This window comes from Argopecten irradians, chromosome 4, assembly GCF_041381155.1.
Source record: "Argopecten irradians isolate NY chromosome 4, Ai_NY, whole genome shotgun sequence".
In the NCBI taxonomy this organism is placed as follows: domain Eukaryota; kingdom Metazoa; phylum Mollusca; class Bivalvia; order Pectinida; family Pectinidae; genus Argopecten; species Argopecten irradians.
This window is the reverse complement of record NC_091137.1, coordinates 29,231,386-29,249,021: the sequence shown is the minus strand read 5'-3', so window position 1 is coordinate 29,249,021 and position 17,636 is coordinate 29,231,386. Positions and strand designations below refer to the sequence as shown.

Sequence of the window (17,636 nt, the reverse complement as noted above, 5' to 3'; positions counted from 1 at the left end):
CCTTTACTTACCCTAATATACAGTGATTTATGTGGTCTGAAGTGGATCTACACCATGTGTCTGAGACAGAGCCTCCATACTGGTAACTTGTGGTATGATGTTGACCCGTAACCTCTCATGAACAAGTTGGCTAATATAACCCTAAACCCAATACCAATTAGCGCTTTACATCTGTTTCCCCTTTTTATAACTTATCACCTGTCTTAACATCAAACTTTAATTTCAGAAAAGTATGCCTCCCTGCCAAAACCAATCAAGTTTTGGTTTTGTATATAGTTAGTATACGCAGGCATTCCCCAGCATCACTGCTTAACGATATTAGTTTTATACGTCAATTACCACTCATGGTAAAATAATCCAGCAGCAGTTATCAACGAGAAAATATCATTTGGTATAAGATTAAATTGAACTTATAATGAAAACATTTAAAAAAGAATATATCTTTTCAAATTCAATCCCAATGGAAGACTGATTAAGTTGAAAATGCTATGAGCAACAATGTTGTCGTTGATGCGTATCTCGGTGGAAGACTCCCATTACTTGTTCTGCTTAAAACCTCTTCACTTCTCACTTCACTTTTCGTCTACTCTCCAAAGTGGAAACTGCGTGAGATAATTCCTGATCTGAAAATTCCTCAGAAAACACACACAAATATATATAATCAACTCCATGTTTATAACCCTGAAAAAACGCATGCCTGTGTGCATGTGCATGGATCGAGGGGGAAAGTGGTATTATATATTTATATTTTTATCAAATTCAATATCCATTTGTATAGAACAAATCATTCTACAGATCGATCTTGATAGCGAATATTTGTATTTATGTTATGAAATCGTTTTATTTCCGTACACCGATTTATTGTTCATTCAGTTGATGTATTCTACCATTTAAAAATAAATTGCTAAATCATAATGATTTTGAATTACTCCTTCGTGCCCCAACTTAAAGCTTACGTTATTTGTTTACTGTGGGATTATATCTGCGACAACTATGTATGAACCTTTCGTTAAAACCACCAAAGGTATATTAGTTCCATAGATAAGGGAAGCTAGACCTAGCTGCATTTCTCCGGTATATTGAAGGAAATGTACGGAGACTACGGGTATAGATTACTGAGTCGTTAATTGCAATTACAGGAACAAGTGGTTGATATTACTTGATTTAATTACGAGTTATTAATCAATGTGTGTCACCCGATTCGTCTCTACCATCAATATCACACCGGAACTTTCTGGACATATCTAATAATAGACACGGACATCGGATCTCACTTCTCCGGATATATAGCACAGCGTGCTATCGGTCTGGTAGTGAGGCTGTTAAGGGGGTCAGCTGTTTGGTATTACAACACGCGCATGATCGCATGCATAATACTGCACGTGATATACATGAATATATTCATCCCACGATCGCCATTTGATCTTCAGAGAAAACATCGAAACATGGCTTATCTATACAGAATCAAGCACTTTGAAGGTTAGCAAAATGGTACAAGATAAAAATCGTGACTCTTTTTACAGAGAAGTCTGGAGAAATCGTCTCAATACAAAACATACTGATAAAGATACGCGTGCTGGCTTCCGCGCGTGCGATGTCGTCTGCATTATTGGTTAAGTGTAGTATCGTCGAATGTTTATCAAATATCTGACCCATCGAAGACTTAATGGATGGAACAGGGATTCGAGGAAATGCTATCGGCTTCCTCAAGATGTAATGTTCATTTTGATTAAACCCTCTATGCTAGTAGGCTCGATGATGCTGTTCTAAAATATCGGTAACTGGTCGCTTCGCAACAAAGGTACGGTTCCAACAACATTTGAGCTGGAAAAAAAGTTCTTCAAAACTACCAAAATCATTTGGCGAAAGAATTCCTTTGGAGTTAATTGGATATGTTATAATGATGTGTTTGAAACGCCGTATTAGTGTTCTAGGTGTTTATGTCATATTGTGATGTATAATTGATCCATTTTGTGTGATTTGTGTATATTTGAGTGTTGAGAATATTGTGAAGTATGATGTGTTATATTTCACAGGTGTTCTCTATTCTGATGTGATAATTTCAAAATGAAGAGGAAATATAGATGGAGTATGGATGTACTGTTCACGATGGGGATTCTGATCGGAACGTGGCACACAGGTGTAGTATTGTCTTTATCACGGGAATCATTTAACTATCTAAAGATAAAATAATGATAAAAGTATGCATGAAAACGTTTATTGTGATTTCATTTTTTTTCAATTGTTTCACAGTATTAGTTGACACTCTGATCACTACAATATCATGCGATCTTTTATCACCGAAGTTAAGTGATTGGGTGATCGTTGTTCATTGAAACGAAACAGACTTTTGCTTCAAACGGAATAGTTCAAGTAGTTGTTTACTTCTAGTTTGCAATCTTTGATGCTACTACTGAAACATCCCTTAGTAGCTGCTGTTACGAAGTTGTTGACATACGAAATAGGGAAACAGACTGCCAGTTACTCTAAATATCATCTTACATATTTTGTCATACATGTGATCGAATTTTTTATCAAGCGTTTGATATAACCATACTCTACTCATACGGTAGATGTATTTAATTAAATTATCTCCGCGTGGTTGTGATTAGGCCCCATAGACCTCTTATAACTTATCTGTTCAGATTACGATGGCATCATATAATGCTTAGCGAAATCAAGCACGAACGTTTATCGAAAATACAATGTATCGAATATTAAATTTTTCCACCTTGCATTATTTTCAAAAATTTTACTTGATTTATCGTCATAGTCGAAATAATATCGATGATCAAAGAAAATACAGGAGATACCCGAAACACATATTGACATAAAGATCGTATTTTTGTGATGCGATGTGTATGAAACAATTTAGGTAATTCGCACAAAACAGAAATAGTTTTGTAATAGGCTTAGCTAGGTTTACCTAATATCGTAAGGCCGTAACATGATAAAGTAGTTCGTGCTACTTTTATCTTAAAAATAAGTGCTCATTTCTGTAATAAAAAAATTGTTGTCAGCGGATAGCTAAATAGACAGACACTGACAGAACAGACATCCTAACGAACGTAATGGTTAATTGATTGATTACTCTCTCATCAGATAGTTAAGTGGCCATGAGTATATACTATGTACATGTACAATTGTCGTCATGAACTTGATTACAAACATATCAATTTCTTCATATAGTCATTATAACAGTAAATTGACAAAATAGAATTATAAAGAATAAGATATAACCATACTCTAATTTATCTCCGCGTGGTTGTGATTCGGCCCCATAGACCTCTTATAACTTATCTGTTCAGAATACAATGGCATCATATAATGCTTAGCGATATCAAGCACGAACGTTTATCGAAAATACAATGTATCGAATATTAACGTTTTCCACATGTTAATGTTCAAAAATGTTACTTGATTTATCGTCACAGTCGAAAAAAGCATCGATGATCAAAGAAAAACAGGAGATACCCGAAACACATATTGTCATAAAGATCGTATTTTTGTGATGCGATGTGTATGAAACAATTTAGGTAATTCGCACAAAACAGAAATGGTTTTGTAACAGGCCATTACATGATAAAGTAGTTCGTGCTACTTTTATCTTAAAAAATAAGTGTTCATTTATGTAATTGTATGCCTGTGATGTTCTTGATAGTTTAACCTTGAATCAGACGCACCATTACCGATAAAGAAAATGAGATGTAATGAATATTTCGCATTTAGAGGTATACCCAAACATATTAATACCATTGCCAGTATTGCCAAGTAATTGGTTTGGTTGCTTGATTCTACTTCACCGAATTCCTTCTCGTGATTTTCTCTCGGTAACGATAAGTACGGCAAAATCAAAACAATTAAAGTTGGGTTTTTTTCCAAATCGAGGATTAAAATTTTGTTTCCGGATGGTAGAATTAAGATCTCAATTGATTTGTTGAAAGTGAAAATATCCATTGACGTTATGGGTAGACTATTCGATCTAGTGTTACTTCCGGATCCTATCTGATCAAACGTGTAAACATTTCATGGATGCTTGGAATCTGGGTCTGACATGTTTATTTACACTCCTGATTAAGCTAATGTAGACAAAACAATTATGTTATTGTCCCTTGTTATCGGAGTGATACAATACAAACACTTTGTGTCTCTGGCGACCATGTAACCCATATAGAAATCTTTGGTATCGTTTTACAAAAACCTATAGCATCATTTGGTGATAATATCATGTTAAGTACAATAGGAAAGACAAGTTCAAGTAATGCTAACTAATACAGAACTACCTACAACCATACATCACTATATTACTGTTGTAAACACGACTCATATCCCAGATCCGGTCCAACTAAAGTCATTTATTCAAGGTCTACTAGGCGCGTGTACATGGTATAACAACATGAGTATATCAATAAACCGTTTCACTGATCTTGATCATGAGGTCATACTAAATAACCACTAGGCCTAGGATAACTAGAATACATAACAATTACGCTAATCACAAACCAATCAAACTTATTTTCATTCGGTTTGATATGCAATGTACAAATATAAACACAACTTCCTTCGTCTCCTATGAATATATTTAACCTAGTCCTTATTTATTTTTTATTTTTATGTCTTGGTAAAGGGGGTAGATCGCCTCGAACATTCGACAATATTTTGTCGACACTGTTGGAATTACTTCTTTATCTCATATAACCTAGTCACCATTCATACTGCTACAATCTTATCAACCTCCATCTGTCAATAGTTTTATTTTTTCTCCGCATCATCGTCTTTGTCTTTGTGCTCATACGTCATCGAAAATATTACAAAACCATTTATGATTTTTCATTATTCACTTATTATCAAATAGCTAATCATGCTGTTTTCATTCATTATTGTCTCACATTTCATTGCTCTTCTTGCTATCATCACTTTCATCAGCCTCACTGTCACAATAATCATTCTTATCAATATATTATTCCTTTTATCCACATCAGCAAAGATATCTTTGATGATACGAAAATTAACTAATTGAGTTTTTATCATTGAGTTTTTATCATTGATCAGTATTAAATTCTATTAATCTATGATACACGTACCATATTGCACTAAATTGATACTTGCCCTATATCTTGTTGAGAAAATATAATTTGACGAGTCTGTATGCATGACGCCTACAAGTTTCTGCGCTAATCAGGGAGGTAGGGGTTGTTACATACCCCCTACTAGCAACGATGGGTTTATATACGTGTATAAATTCTTTAATTAAGGCCACTGGGATTTCATGCCTGATAGGCCATATGATTAACTCATTATAAGAGGGTTTGTTACAATATCGAAAAACAGTTGGAAGCAGTTTAACAAAATAATATGGTTTTGTTTTTGTGACGATAGTGGAGAAAATGTTTAAGGCGATATTATTCCAACATCATAAAATGAGAATTAAAAAATTTGTTGTCAGCGGATAGCTTAATAGACAGACACTGACAGAACAGACATCCTAACGAATGTAATGGTTGGTTGATTGATTGATTACTCTCTCATCAGATAGTTAAGTGGCCATAAGTATATACTATGTACATGTACAATTGTCGTCATGAACTTGATTACAAACATATCAATTTCTTCATATAGTCATTATAACAGTAAATAGACAAAATATAATTATAACAGTAAAAAGACAAAATAGAATTATAAAGAATAAGACAACATTACAAACTGCTTGATCATAATATAAAGTGATTTCTCTCATACCTACATGTGTAATACTGGCTGGTCCAGAGCAGTACACTCTTGCCGCCTGCAGCTGTATTGCAATACATGCAATAAAGCCTCGTGACGTCAAAGCGTCAACAAAATTACTATTTTCTCGGTGCAATTTTAACATTTTTTTCCAGAAAGTAGGCTGGATTTACGTTAAAAGATACAAACAATGAGATTTGCATATTCTCATGTATGGAGAATTGACATGCAGTCGCGTTTTTTTGAATTTATTTCAAAATGGTGGGAAATTATTGTAGTAAAATTGCTATAAAACGTCGAGGTTTAAGAGAAAAATACTCTTTCATACGTGGGTATGAAGGATAGGGATATTCCACCATTGGGGTCACAAAATGTTTGAAAACCCTCGGTGAGCCTCGGGTTTTACAACATTTTTTGACCCTCTGGTAGAATATCCCTATCCTTCATATCTACATATAAAATAGTCTTATAAATTTTGCTCTTCACTAGTATAATACCTTAAATTTACCATTAGTAGAAATCTACATCCTTGCACCCATAGTTTTTACCCTTTTGTTATCATAACATTTCTACATTTTACATTAGACCAATGGATCGAAAAATGACGGCCATCGTAAAGTACACGAAAACCTACAATAAAAACTAAAGTACATTACATAACATGCTCATCTCGATCATCCTTTGAAATCCACTTGCATTTCTGATGGTAACGCCTTTTTTGTGAAAGATGTAATAGATGTGATTGTTGGGGAAAGGATGCGGTCTCCGCCCATTGCAGCTGATGACATTGTGTGGAGGCATCTATACCATTGTATTATATTAAATCTTGGCAAGTCATCGACTAATTATTTGTGTGACGAGAAATAAATGAATCATCATATTGGTTCCATCAATAGTCAACACCCATGTGATATAACACAGCTAGGCAAACATACGTTAGAATCCACAATAGATCGTCATCAATTAATGGTAGCTACGCAATATCGTCTTATTAACCAATTTATCCGCAGTATCTTGTCGAAGAGTCAAGATGACCCACCTTTCACTTATATACCAATAGTAAACAACATGAGCATAAATATAATGTAGGATAGTTAGTACCCTTGGTTGTATCTTGTGTAAAACATCTGAAAACTTCGGCAATACATTATCTGTGGGAAAATTAAATGGTCACCAGTCTCTAGAATATTGCGGGAAAAAAACCACAAAATTTTTGTTTGATTATTGTTTCTCTACTACATGTCTGATTCTAAGTTTCAAACTAGGGGAGAGAGTTGTCTAGTGAAGAACTGTGCCGAGAATGACTTATCAACAACTTAGAGTCTAGTGATCATTCTAATGGGAAATGTTAAGTCTAAAGAAAATAACATTCCTCAACAAGTTATATATTCAGGGGGATTCTGGTCTGTATGTACTCGGGCTATATGGTCTTATTAGTGTAGGAGTAAAGCAGGTAATGGTGTTAACATCTTATTCAATGTTTGTTTATGCCTATAGTTTTGATAACATACGTCAGGACATAAAAACGATTACAGTGGTAAATGTACACATTAAACAAATCCCACTCACATTGGATATTTGGGCAGTTCCTGTACTGTTCGGCTGCAATATATCTAACAAGGTCCGCCATTTAGTTCACATGATTTACTAAGGAACTCGGTGACCTACTTTTCGAAACTGGGCGATTGAATAATGTGGTTGGCAATGAAATTATTATTGAAAAATACGGCTTTATCAAGAATATCCCATATAGAACAGGAACCTGGAACGGCAACTCATAAGCAAGGGGATATCATGGATTATATGAAAGCTGAAACTTTATTTTGAGCACAAGTAAAATGTAGCCAGCAACAACCGCAATTTTAAATTCTTAAAACCATTAAATAACACTATCAAACCTGATAAAATATAATTATCATGATGTGGATGAGTGAACATATAACTATTGCTAGTCAAATTTGTGATATTGGTATTATAATTGCTGATTATATTAGCATTGTTGGTATAAATAGTGTTGGTAATATTAGCATTGTTGGCATAAGTAGTGTTGGTAATATTAGTATTGTAGGTGATAGTAATATTTTTTTTGCGATATTAGTATTGCTAATAGTGATATAAGTTTTGTTGGTGATATCAATATTGTAGGTGATATTAGAATTGTTGGTGATATTAGTATTGTAGGTGATATTAGTATTGTTGGTGATAATAGTATTGTTGGTGATATTAGAATTGTTGGTGATATTAGAATTGTTGGTGATATTAGCATTGTTGGTGATATTAGTATTGTTGGTGATATTAGAATTGTTGGTGATATTAGAATTGTTGGTGATATTAGAATTGTTGGTGATATTAGTATTGTTGGTGATATTAGTATTGTTGGTGATATTAGAATTGTTGGTGATATTAGTATTGTTGGTGATATTAGTATTGTTGGTGATATTAGAATTGTTGGTGATATTAGTATTGTTGGTGATATTAGTATTGTTGGTGATATAAGAATTGTGGGTGATATTAGATATGTTGGTGATATAAGTATTGTTTGTGATATCAGAATTGTTGGTGATATTAGAATTGTTGGTGATATCAGAATTGTTGGTGATATTAGTATTGTTGGTGATATTAGTATTGTTGGTGATATTAGAATTGTTGGTGATATTAGTATTGTTGGTGATATTAGTATTGTTGGTGATATTAGTATTGTTGGTGATAATAGAATTGTTGGTGATATTAGAATTGTGGGTGATATTAGAATTGTTGGTGATATTAGAATTGTTGGTGATAATAGTATTGTAGGTGATATTAGTATTGTTGGTGATATTAGAATTGTTGGTGATATAAGAATTGTGGGTGATGCACTGTATTAGAATTGTTGGTGATATTAGAATTGTTGGTGATATTAGTATTGTTGGTGATATTAGAATTGTTGGTGATATTAGAATTGTTGGTGATATAAGAATTGTTGGTGATATTAGAATTGTTGGTGATATAAGAATTGTGGGTGATATTAGAATTGTTGGTGATATTAGTACTGTTGGTGATATTAGTATTGTTGGTGATATAAGTATTGTTGGTGATATTAGTATTGTTGGTGATAATAGTATTGTTGGTGATATGAGAATTGTGGGTGATATTAGAATTGTTGGTGATATTAGTATTGTTGGTGATAATAGTATTGTTGGGGATATTAGCATTGCTGGGGTTAGTACCATGTTGTGCGATTGCTATCGTGATTTGGATATTTTTGCGTGGACCAATGCGTTGTGATATCGATATATTCAGTAAAGTGATCTAGCACGTGCTGTGCATCTGACACGTGCTGATGGTCGATAGGGAGATAGGGTGCATGTTTGTATAACACCTGTCAAGTATCGGTTACCACAGAAACTGTGAGGAGGTGTAAACAATCTCAAAACAGATATAAACAAACCGACAGTGATCGGGAGGAGGAGTATAAGGAGGGGGTATCAATCTGTAGAGGAAGGTGTGCTGTGCCTGGAGGAAAATCGGATGCAGTCTGTGTAATTCATAGGTTAGTAGGTACGTAGGACAAGGGCTTATAAAAGGACTGGTAATTTATTGTAGTAAGTGTAGGAAGTATGGTGGAATTAGATAGAGGATGGAACCGGAGGTATAGAAGGTGATAAGATGGTGTCGGTGTTGAGAGGACAATCACGTGGGCGTATAATCGGTAGTAAAAATATAAAGTGATCGAGGTTGTAATAAATCGGCTAGTTTTTTACTGTATAGAAAGGGAGGAGTGTTTGAGCACGTAAGCGTTCTTAATGAGATACTAATCTTATCCTGTCTAATTGCCTCATGGAGGCCAGTGTCATCATCATTTTGCTAGTCTCCTGCACAAGCCTCTAAGTTTTCTTTGATGTGTCATTATATATACAGTAAACATCGGAGTATAAAATAAAGATGGGGAGGGGCGGGGGTTTACTATGGCAGTGGTGGTGGCGATGAAGATTGTAAAGAATTTATAGAAGCCGGTGAAAATGATAGATTGAGATCGATGAAATGTATGAGGAGAAATAACAAACAAATTGGGTGGCCGGGGAGAGAGGTATGCCAGAGATTATAGTATTGGGATAAGTAGGGCAGAGAGGCATTGAAGAAATTATGATATCAAGCTAAGTAGGACAGACCAACATTAGCCACCTACTTGCGTATACCAATTCTACATACATCAATAGGATGTTATTATATAGTAAAAGCAATATGGCACATCAAATGAGGATATTTAATAATATTTCGTAATTACTTTGAAATTAGCTTCAACTCTACTCGTAAGATAGAGATGGTTAATTTCCCTCTCCATGCGGTTACGCTTAGATATATTATGTAAGAATATATTATAAGGAAATATTTTACTAAGACAAATAATATGACTTTATACCTGTTTTATTTTTCATATTTTTCATTTATTTATTTTAAGCTCACCTGATATAAACACGGTATATCATTATAATTTATGAAATGATTTGTACTAACTTGCACCGAAATGGATTAGTGTGTAACATCAAGAATACATTTTCTTAACAGATTTATCTTGTACACACTTCATCTAATCACTTTCCACATTAAGGTAATTGGTTTCCCTATGTTTAATAATTTGTAGAACAAATAAAGACGAAAGTATGCCTCTTTCATAAAGTGTGTTATCCATTAAACGTTTACTTTAATTACAGGTAAGAAATTGTTTCGTTTTACATAAAAAGCCTATTTAGGATGTACATTTATCGTGTTAAGTCTACATGATGAAGAAACATCTTGTAACATACATCTTGTTTAGTAATTTATGTTGTGTTTTAGTAGTTAGCAGTGCTCTCTGACAATATTTTCTGACGAAACTTCAGGGAAAATAAGTCAAAGTTCATTCTGGTTCGGATCATATCACTCTCTCTGATCCATCTAAAACAGCGTACACATGTATACGAATCGATAACTAGTTATAATTAGGAATGGGTATCCTGAAATCAAGACTTTAAGGATGTGCTCCTCTGAGAAGCCCAAATTTTCTTGTTTTAAACTTTTTTTCTCATATAGATTTTTGAAAATAGGATACCATACCATAAAAGAAAATGGAAAAAAAGAAAACATATCTCTGAATATTTGTTATGTTTCAGTATTTAAGATTAAAAAATAAAAGTGTTCAAGTAACCATTAAATGAAAAAAAAAGTGTCAAAAATGTATCATTTCACACATTAATGTTCAATATTTTAATAACCACGAACCTAGTTAAGATTTACAACAAAAATTAGCTCGATACAGATAAATATGCTGGCACACTGATGATTTAAGTAAAAGCAAATTCAGTAAAAAATGGTAAAACTGTTGCTCTACTAAAAGCGAAAAAAGACAATTTCAAAAAGGCCGCCAAATGGGTCATTTCTTAAAATCCCCATATAAAAAATCTACTAAAAATAGAAATGTAATTTTTGGACAAAATTTGCAACTGGCAACTTGCTACAGATATTAATAAATTGTATTTGAAAATCTCATAACTTCTTTGATCTTTGTCGAAACGAGACTGCAACGGGACTTAAACCTCAGAAGAATACATCCTTAAGACCAAGACAGCTATACAACATGAGTTGTGTTACCAAAAAAATTTCATCGCAGCAAAAACGTTTCGAATTCTCTACATAACTTAGATTATTATTTACTAAAAAAAATAAAAGTTAAAAGTAATAGTTTGTTAGACAATACACATCGATTAAAATAACGACAAGTCCATCGAAAACCAATGGACGCCAACTTCTAAAAATAGACCGACACAAAGTTGTTTCCGGTTGAAAATGGTAGTCACAATACACGTAATACTAACTTCATTGACATAGGCAGAATCGAAAAAAGGGTCAAATGACATCCGGATCACTCTAATTAAATATACAAATGTATGTTGTATAAGCTGCATTTGTTTTTATGTACTGGTAACCTTGAAAACAAGATTGTAAATAAACTACATGTATATTCATTACTTATCAAATTGATTGAATTTTCTTAATTAAGTGTTGTTATCAATTGCTTCCTTTTTATTTAAGACTTATTCACTTGCTTGCATTTTATCAATAATAAATACAATTTGTTATTGTGCAAATGACACAAAATCAAGTGAAATCAACATAATCAAAACTAGAAGGTTGTTATATCCCACTCAGTAGCACTCCCATCATCGATTACATACAGTACACTAACTCATACATCCCACATCTCCCTCAATAAGCTCTTACAACGTTTTTAATATTCTTTTGATACTATCTTCTTATTTCAAAAAATTGTCTCGAAGATATTTCTTTAAAATATTTTGTTCCTGATTGTTTAACATTAATAGTTCGGTATTTAATGACATCAGTTGTCAATGAGCCGTACAACAAAGATTCACTTTTCCAACAAGTGTTACCAATAAACTGGCGTTGTGACCATTTGCATTTATTTCTGTATAATGGTACGGGTGAAGATCGTAGCATTGTGAATGAAAGTAAAAAAAAGTATGGATGTTTGACAAACCATATATACACAGATAAACTACAATGTACCTGTATTACAAATTGGGGGTTCGATTTGGTATGAATAAGATTATGTGGTGATGGCATCAATTTGGGTTTGTTTCTTCATCATACACAAAATATCAGAACACAAAGAAAATATCACTACTGCACACAACAGAGAAGCTTTCTTAGTTCACTTGCATAACAAAAAAAACAAATGGAGAAGCTTTCTTAGTTCACTTGCATAACAAGAACAACTAATCCAAGTCGGCGCCAGAGAGCTTAGGTAAATAAGGAATCATTTTTAGAGCATTCCAGAGATTTACGTACCAACCTTTGATTGTTTATCATGTTATCTTTCAAAGCAATCAAAGGAACCATCAAAGACACGATAGACTACTAAATATTAACCTAATTAGTTAACCTCAATACTAAAGTTATGTATGTAGCCCATACATCATTCATTATTGCTAAAGACGTCTAAGAATGCACGAGTTATCTCCCTTTATTATATTCCCATCGACATGGAGAAATAAACAAAATTACTAGTACTATATCCTCGCGAATATATTTTAACCGGGCCCAGTTTCACGAACATTCCTAACTTTAAGGAATCCTTATCTTAAAACATTTCACAGGAAAGCCTTTCAGATTTTAATATTTCAGATTTCGGTATAATGCTTTCAGTTAAGGAATTCCTTAAGGTTAAGTAATGTTCGTTAAACTGGACCCATTCCATTTATTTCAAATGTACTTTTGTCAATTTATTTTATAGTTAAATATTAAATTGGTTAATTCAATCACACTATAACAATATAATGTTATAATATTACAGTGACTATAATTATGAAATATCTCGTTATACTTTATTTATATTTAGGTTCATCCGCTGACTGTTCTGAAGGGGAAATCAAATGCGCTGATGGATCATGTATTCCAGAGTCGAAGGTCAAGGATGGGGTCAATGATTGTCCGAACGGGATATATGACGAAGGTAAGCAAATATTTCCTAGTTATGACCCTAAATAGAATATATCATTGGTCAAACATATTATTGCGGGCTTATCAAGTAGTTACTTTAGCTACAAAAATCATTATATTATTTGTATTCATGTTGATTTTCAAAATGGGTGTGCGCGGTTTTCTGACATGTAGTGATACTTTTTCATGGTTTTCCTATCTTACCAGTATTCCATTTTCACTGAAAACCAATTAGGCTTACCGCTTTAAATACTGATACAGACATACACTGTAATTTATACCTTTCAGCATGCCGTATTTAACTTGATAAGAAAGCGAATCGATCGTGTTGTGCATTTGTATTTAATTGAGTATCAATTTTCAAAGATTTGGTTTAAAAGTTAAAAGTTTGGAATTTTACTTATAAACTGCTTCTTATACAATGTTATCTGGCAAACAAAGAATGATATGCTTTAGATTTTGCTTCATTATGAAAGATTGCAGCTGTTTTCTCTATCGTTTTCAGACATAAGAATTGGAGATAATTGTGCAAATATTTCCTGTGAAGTTTTTGTGCCAGATTCTACATGTGATGAAGGGAAATGTCGATGTATTCCTGGTCACTATCCAAACAATAACCTAACAGTGTGCTTACCACGTAAGATTGTATACTATATTTTGTAGTATATGTTTGTATGATGACAGATAATAAATATCTGACTAAAATCAATCTGTAAACATGTCTGACAAGATGTTCTCTTAATGCATGAAAAAATCAAGATTTTGTCATTAATTGATAATACCATATTTGGATCTTGTAAAACGAAACGTTGATGATAAAGGAGTTACTTCCCTTTGCATGTGAAGAGAAAAATTTCATCATGCATTTGTTTCAATCTTCAGGTCGACTCGGGAGCCCTTGTCTTACGGACCCAGATTGTAGTGACGTCATCGACTCAAGCGTCTGTTTGAATCAGACAATATGTGGCTGTGATGTCGGATACGAAAAAGACGATGACGCAGACAAATGTAGAGTGAAATCATCCGTCAAAAACTGCACACACGATGCACAATGTTTAACCATTCCATATAGTTTCTGTGATACTAAAGTGAACTCGTGTACATGCATTCCAGGATATAGACAAGATGGCGGTAGTGGACAATGTGTTATCATTGATTATGATAATACATCTGATGTAAACAATAGTGATATATTAGAAAAATCTTTGAATGAGTCGGAAAGAAGTCGCAAAGTGATATCATGTAGAAATACTTCAGACTGTTCCTATATTTTACCCAGAAGTGAATGTAACAACTCAATATGTTTATGCACCGTTGGATATATATTGGATATAAAAGAAACAAAATGTGTTGAAGAAATGTCAGACAATGACAACAACTTAACGACTCCTGTAAATTCATCCAGTGACCAACTGAATGACCCCTGTAACGATAACGGCTTGCACTGCCCCGATATTGACAAACTAATGTGTATTTCTGGTAATAATACCGATGCCACCGGAATTGGATGTGGCGGTGTCCTTATTGGCAGTGATTGTCAGTCCATAGCCGATTGTACCACCGCTATCAACAACAGTGTCTGTGATATCAACTCCAAATGTGTGTGCAACACAGGATTTACGCCAAATTCAAACCGATCTGGATGTATTTCACAAAATATACCTTGTGAATATGACACGGACTGTTCAAACCATATTCAAAATGGTGTCTGCACAAGCGCTTCTTTGTGCGATTGTAAAGTTGGATTTAAAATAGAAAATATGAAGTGTACTCCAATTGAAATTTTTGATAATTGTTCTGGTGATTTGGATTGTATATCGGCTATTGATGGCACGAGATGTGAGAATGGATCTTGTGTTTGCAACAGTAGTCGGAAATTGGATACGAACACTGGGCGATGTGTAAGGAAGACGGTCGGTGATGGGTGCCATGGCGATCAGGATTGCTCCATAGAATCAACTAATACTCATTGTTATAATGGAACTTGTGCTTGTAATCCGGGATATAAGCCAGAAGAAATGCAAACTTCCTGTGTTCGCTTAATTCTTGGCGATCCTTGTGTGACTGACTTTGAATGCGAAACAGCTGTAAGCTTTGCTCGGTGTGATAATGTATGTGTTTGTTCATTAGGTTATTATGCTGTGCAAAACATGTCTTCCTGTACTCGACGAACTATAGGAGATGCATGTTCAGTGCTGGAGGACTGTGATCACTCTGTGAACCACAGTATATGCAACAGCTTGAACCAATGTGAATGTGCGCCTGGGTTTCATGACTTTGAAAACGGCACCAGTTGTATTCTGCTTGAATTAGGAGACATTTGCAATCAAGATATCGCTTGTACATCTGCCATAGATAACAGCGTATGCAACAGCGATGGCAAATGTACGTGTAAATCCGGATTTGTACCAAATATATATAACTCTTCCTTGTTCCATGGTAAGACTCGGGGATAACTGTACTGACCCAGACTTAGATTGCAGTGAATTGATTGACCATAGTACATGTGACATGGAAAATACCTGCACGTGCATAACCGGATACATACCAAATATCCCCAACAACACGTGCGACCAGATCAAACTCGGAGATTCCTGTGATACTTCTCATGACTGCACGAAAACGATAGGTCACAGCTTGTGTGGTGACGACAGAGTATGTGGGTGCATTGCTGGATACAAGGCCGATATCTCTAACAACACTTGCATTAAAATGATTTTAGGGGACGTTTGTTTCTTTGATATAGAGTGCAGTTATTCGATAAATAGATCACTTTGCACTGGTAATAATACGTGTGGGTGCGAAATAGGCTTTAAGGCAAGTTTAGACTACCAGACTTGTGTGCCCCTGGCGATGAGTGACGAATGCATATCCGATGAGGCTTGTCGGATTACCATAGGAAATAGTGTATGTGGATATAGCAACCGTTGTCAGTGTGACACGGGATTCAAGGTTAACATTATACAGAACGGTATCCACAAAACAGCCAATGCCATCATGGGTCAAGCTGTTGGTAATGAATGTATTCCTTTAGAGATTGGAGACAAATGTTCTACGACAGACCAATGCGCTAGGGCGATGAAAAATAGTGTATGTATTAGTCAGAAATGTGGGTGCGCGTTTGACTACAGGGTTAAAATCAACGGCGACGGATGTACGAATCTTCAACTTGGTGACAGCTGTAGACGGGGGCCTGAGTTTAATGACTGCTCCGACATATTGAACAGCACGTGTGGCAGAGGACCCCAATGTATATGTGACTATGGTTTCAGGGCCGCCGCTGATGGGCCGTTTTGTATAAGGAATATGCTGGGTGATACCTGTAGCCAACATATCGACTGTAGCTCCGTTATGCCGATGAGTTTCTGCGGAGAGAGAAACTTCTGCTTGTGTGACAGGGAGAGTGGCTACGTTGCTATGGACAATAATGCGGATTGTAGACTTATTAGTCATGGGGACCCATGTCGTGTTGATAAAGACTGCCATTTTGGTCTCAACATTTACAGCGTGTGTGGCATGAACCGTACGTGTGAATGTATTACAGGTTACCACTTTGATGATATATACAGACAAAATTGCTTCCAATCGAAGATTGAAGATTCCTGTGAAGAAGATAGTGACTGTTCAACATTTATGAATGACTCACATTGTAGTCCCACGTCAAATGAATGTACGTGTAATTTAGGATATACACCGACAGACAATAACACCGACTGTGTTCAAATAACCTTAGGTGACTACTGTTTAGACGACTTGGAATGTACCACATCCGTCAATCATACACGATGTCTTAATAGCACGTGTTCCTGCATCCCAACACATAAACAGGACACAAACGGGTCTCTTTGTGTCGTTAAAGGACTCTTCGATGAATGTAATATCGCTCTTGATTGCACTCAAATAAGTAACAGCACCTGTCATAATCAAACCTGTCAGTGCATTATCGGTTTCTACGAGGATGAAGGTAACACGATATGCTCACAACACACTTTAGACTCGGTTTGTGAAAGAAACGAGGATTGTAGTACACTTATTAATAATAGTGCATGTCAAAATGACACTTGCGTTTGTAATGCAGGTTTCTATAGTGACAACAATAAAACAACATGCACGAAACGTAAGATTGGAGATAGTTGTGGCCTGGAACTAGACTGTCTTTCAGCTATAGCCAATAGTAATTGCTCTTCTGGATCATGCGAGTGCTACCAAGGTTATATTGGTAACCAAAATAATGATACATGTACGAAAAGACGAATATCAGATACATGCTCAGTGGATTCTGACTGTTACGATGCCGTGTTTAGGAGTAGATGTCATAGGGGAGAATGTTCCTGTCACCCAGGATACATGTCATTAACCAATGGTACCGAATGTGTTAAACGTACGTCCTAAGTATGCTTACAAATATTAAATATAATTTAAATGCTCAATTA

The 17,636-nt window shown here is 34.8% G+C and overlaps 2 protein-coding genes across 2 annotated transcripts in view; both read left to right on the top strand.

Moving 5' to 3' along the window:
* Window positions 1-1,399: 1,399 nt before the first annotated feature.
* LOC138321218 (multiple epidermal growth factor-like domains protein 10) lies at window positions 1,400-15,659 on the top strand. The gene is made up of 5 exons (XM_069264734.1): window positions 1,400-1,479; window positions 2,037-2,140; window positions 13,103-13,216; window positions 13,709-13,840; window positions 14,086-15,659. The coding sequence occupies exons 2-5, from the start codon at window positions 2,068-2,070 to the stop codon at window positions 15,657-15,659; spliced, it is 1,893 nt and encodes a 630-aa protein (XP_069120835.1). The 5' UTR covers window positions 1,400-1,479; window positions 2,037-2,067.
* Window positions 15,655-17,636, top strand: part of LOC138321220 (cell death abnormality protein 1-like) — a 44,066-nt gene continuing 42,084 nt past the window's right edge. The window contains exon 1 of the mRNA XM_069264735.1: window positions 15,655-17,584. Within this exon, the coding sequence (XP_069120836.1) occupies window positions 15,715-17,584 (1,870 nt within the window). The 5' untranslated portion in view covers window positions 15,655-15,714. The remainder of the gene's footprint in view (window positions 17,585-17,636) is intronic.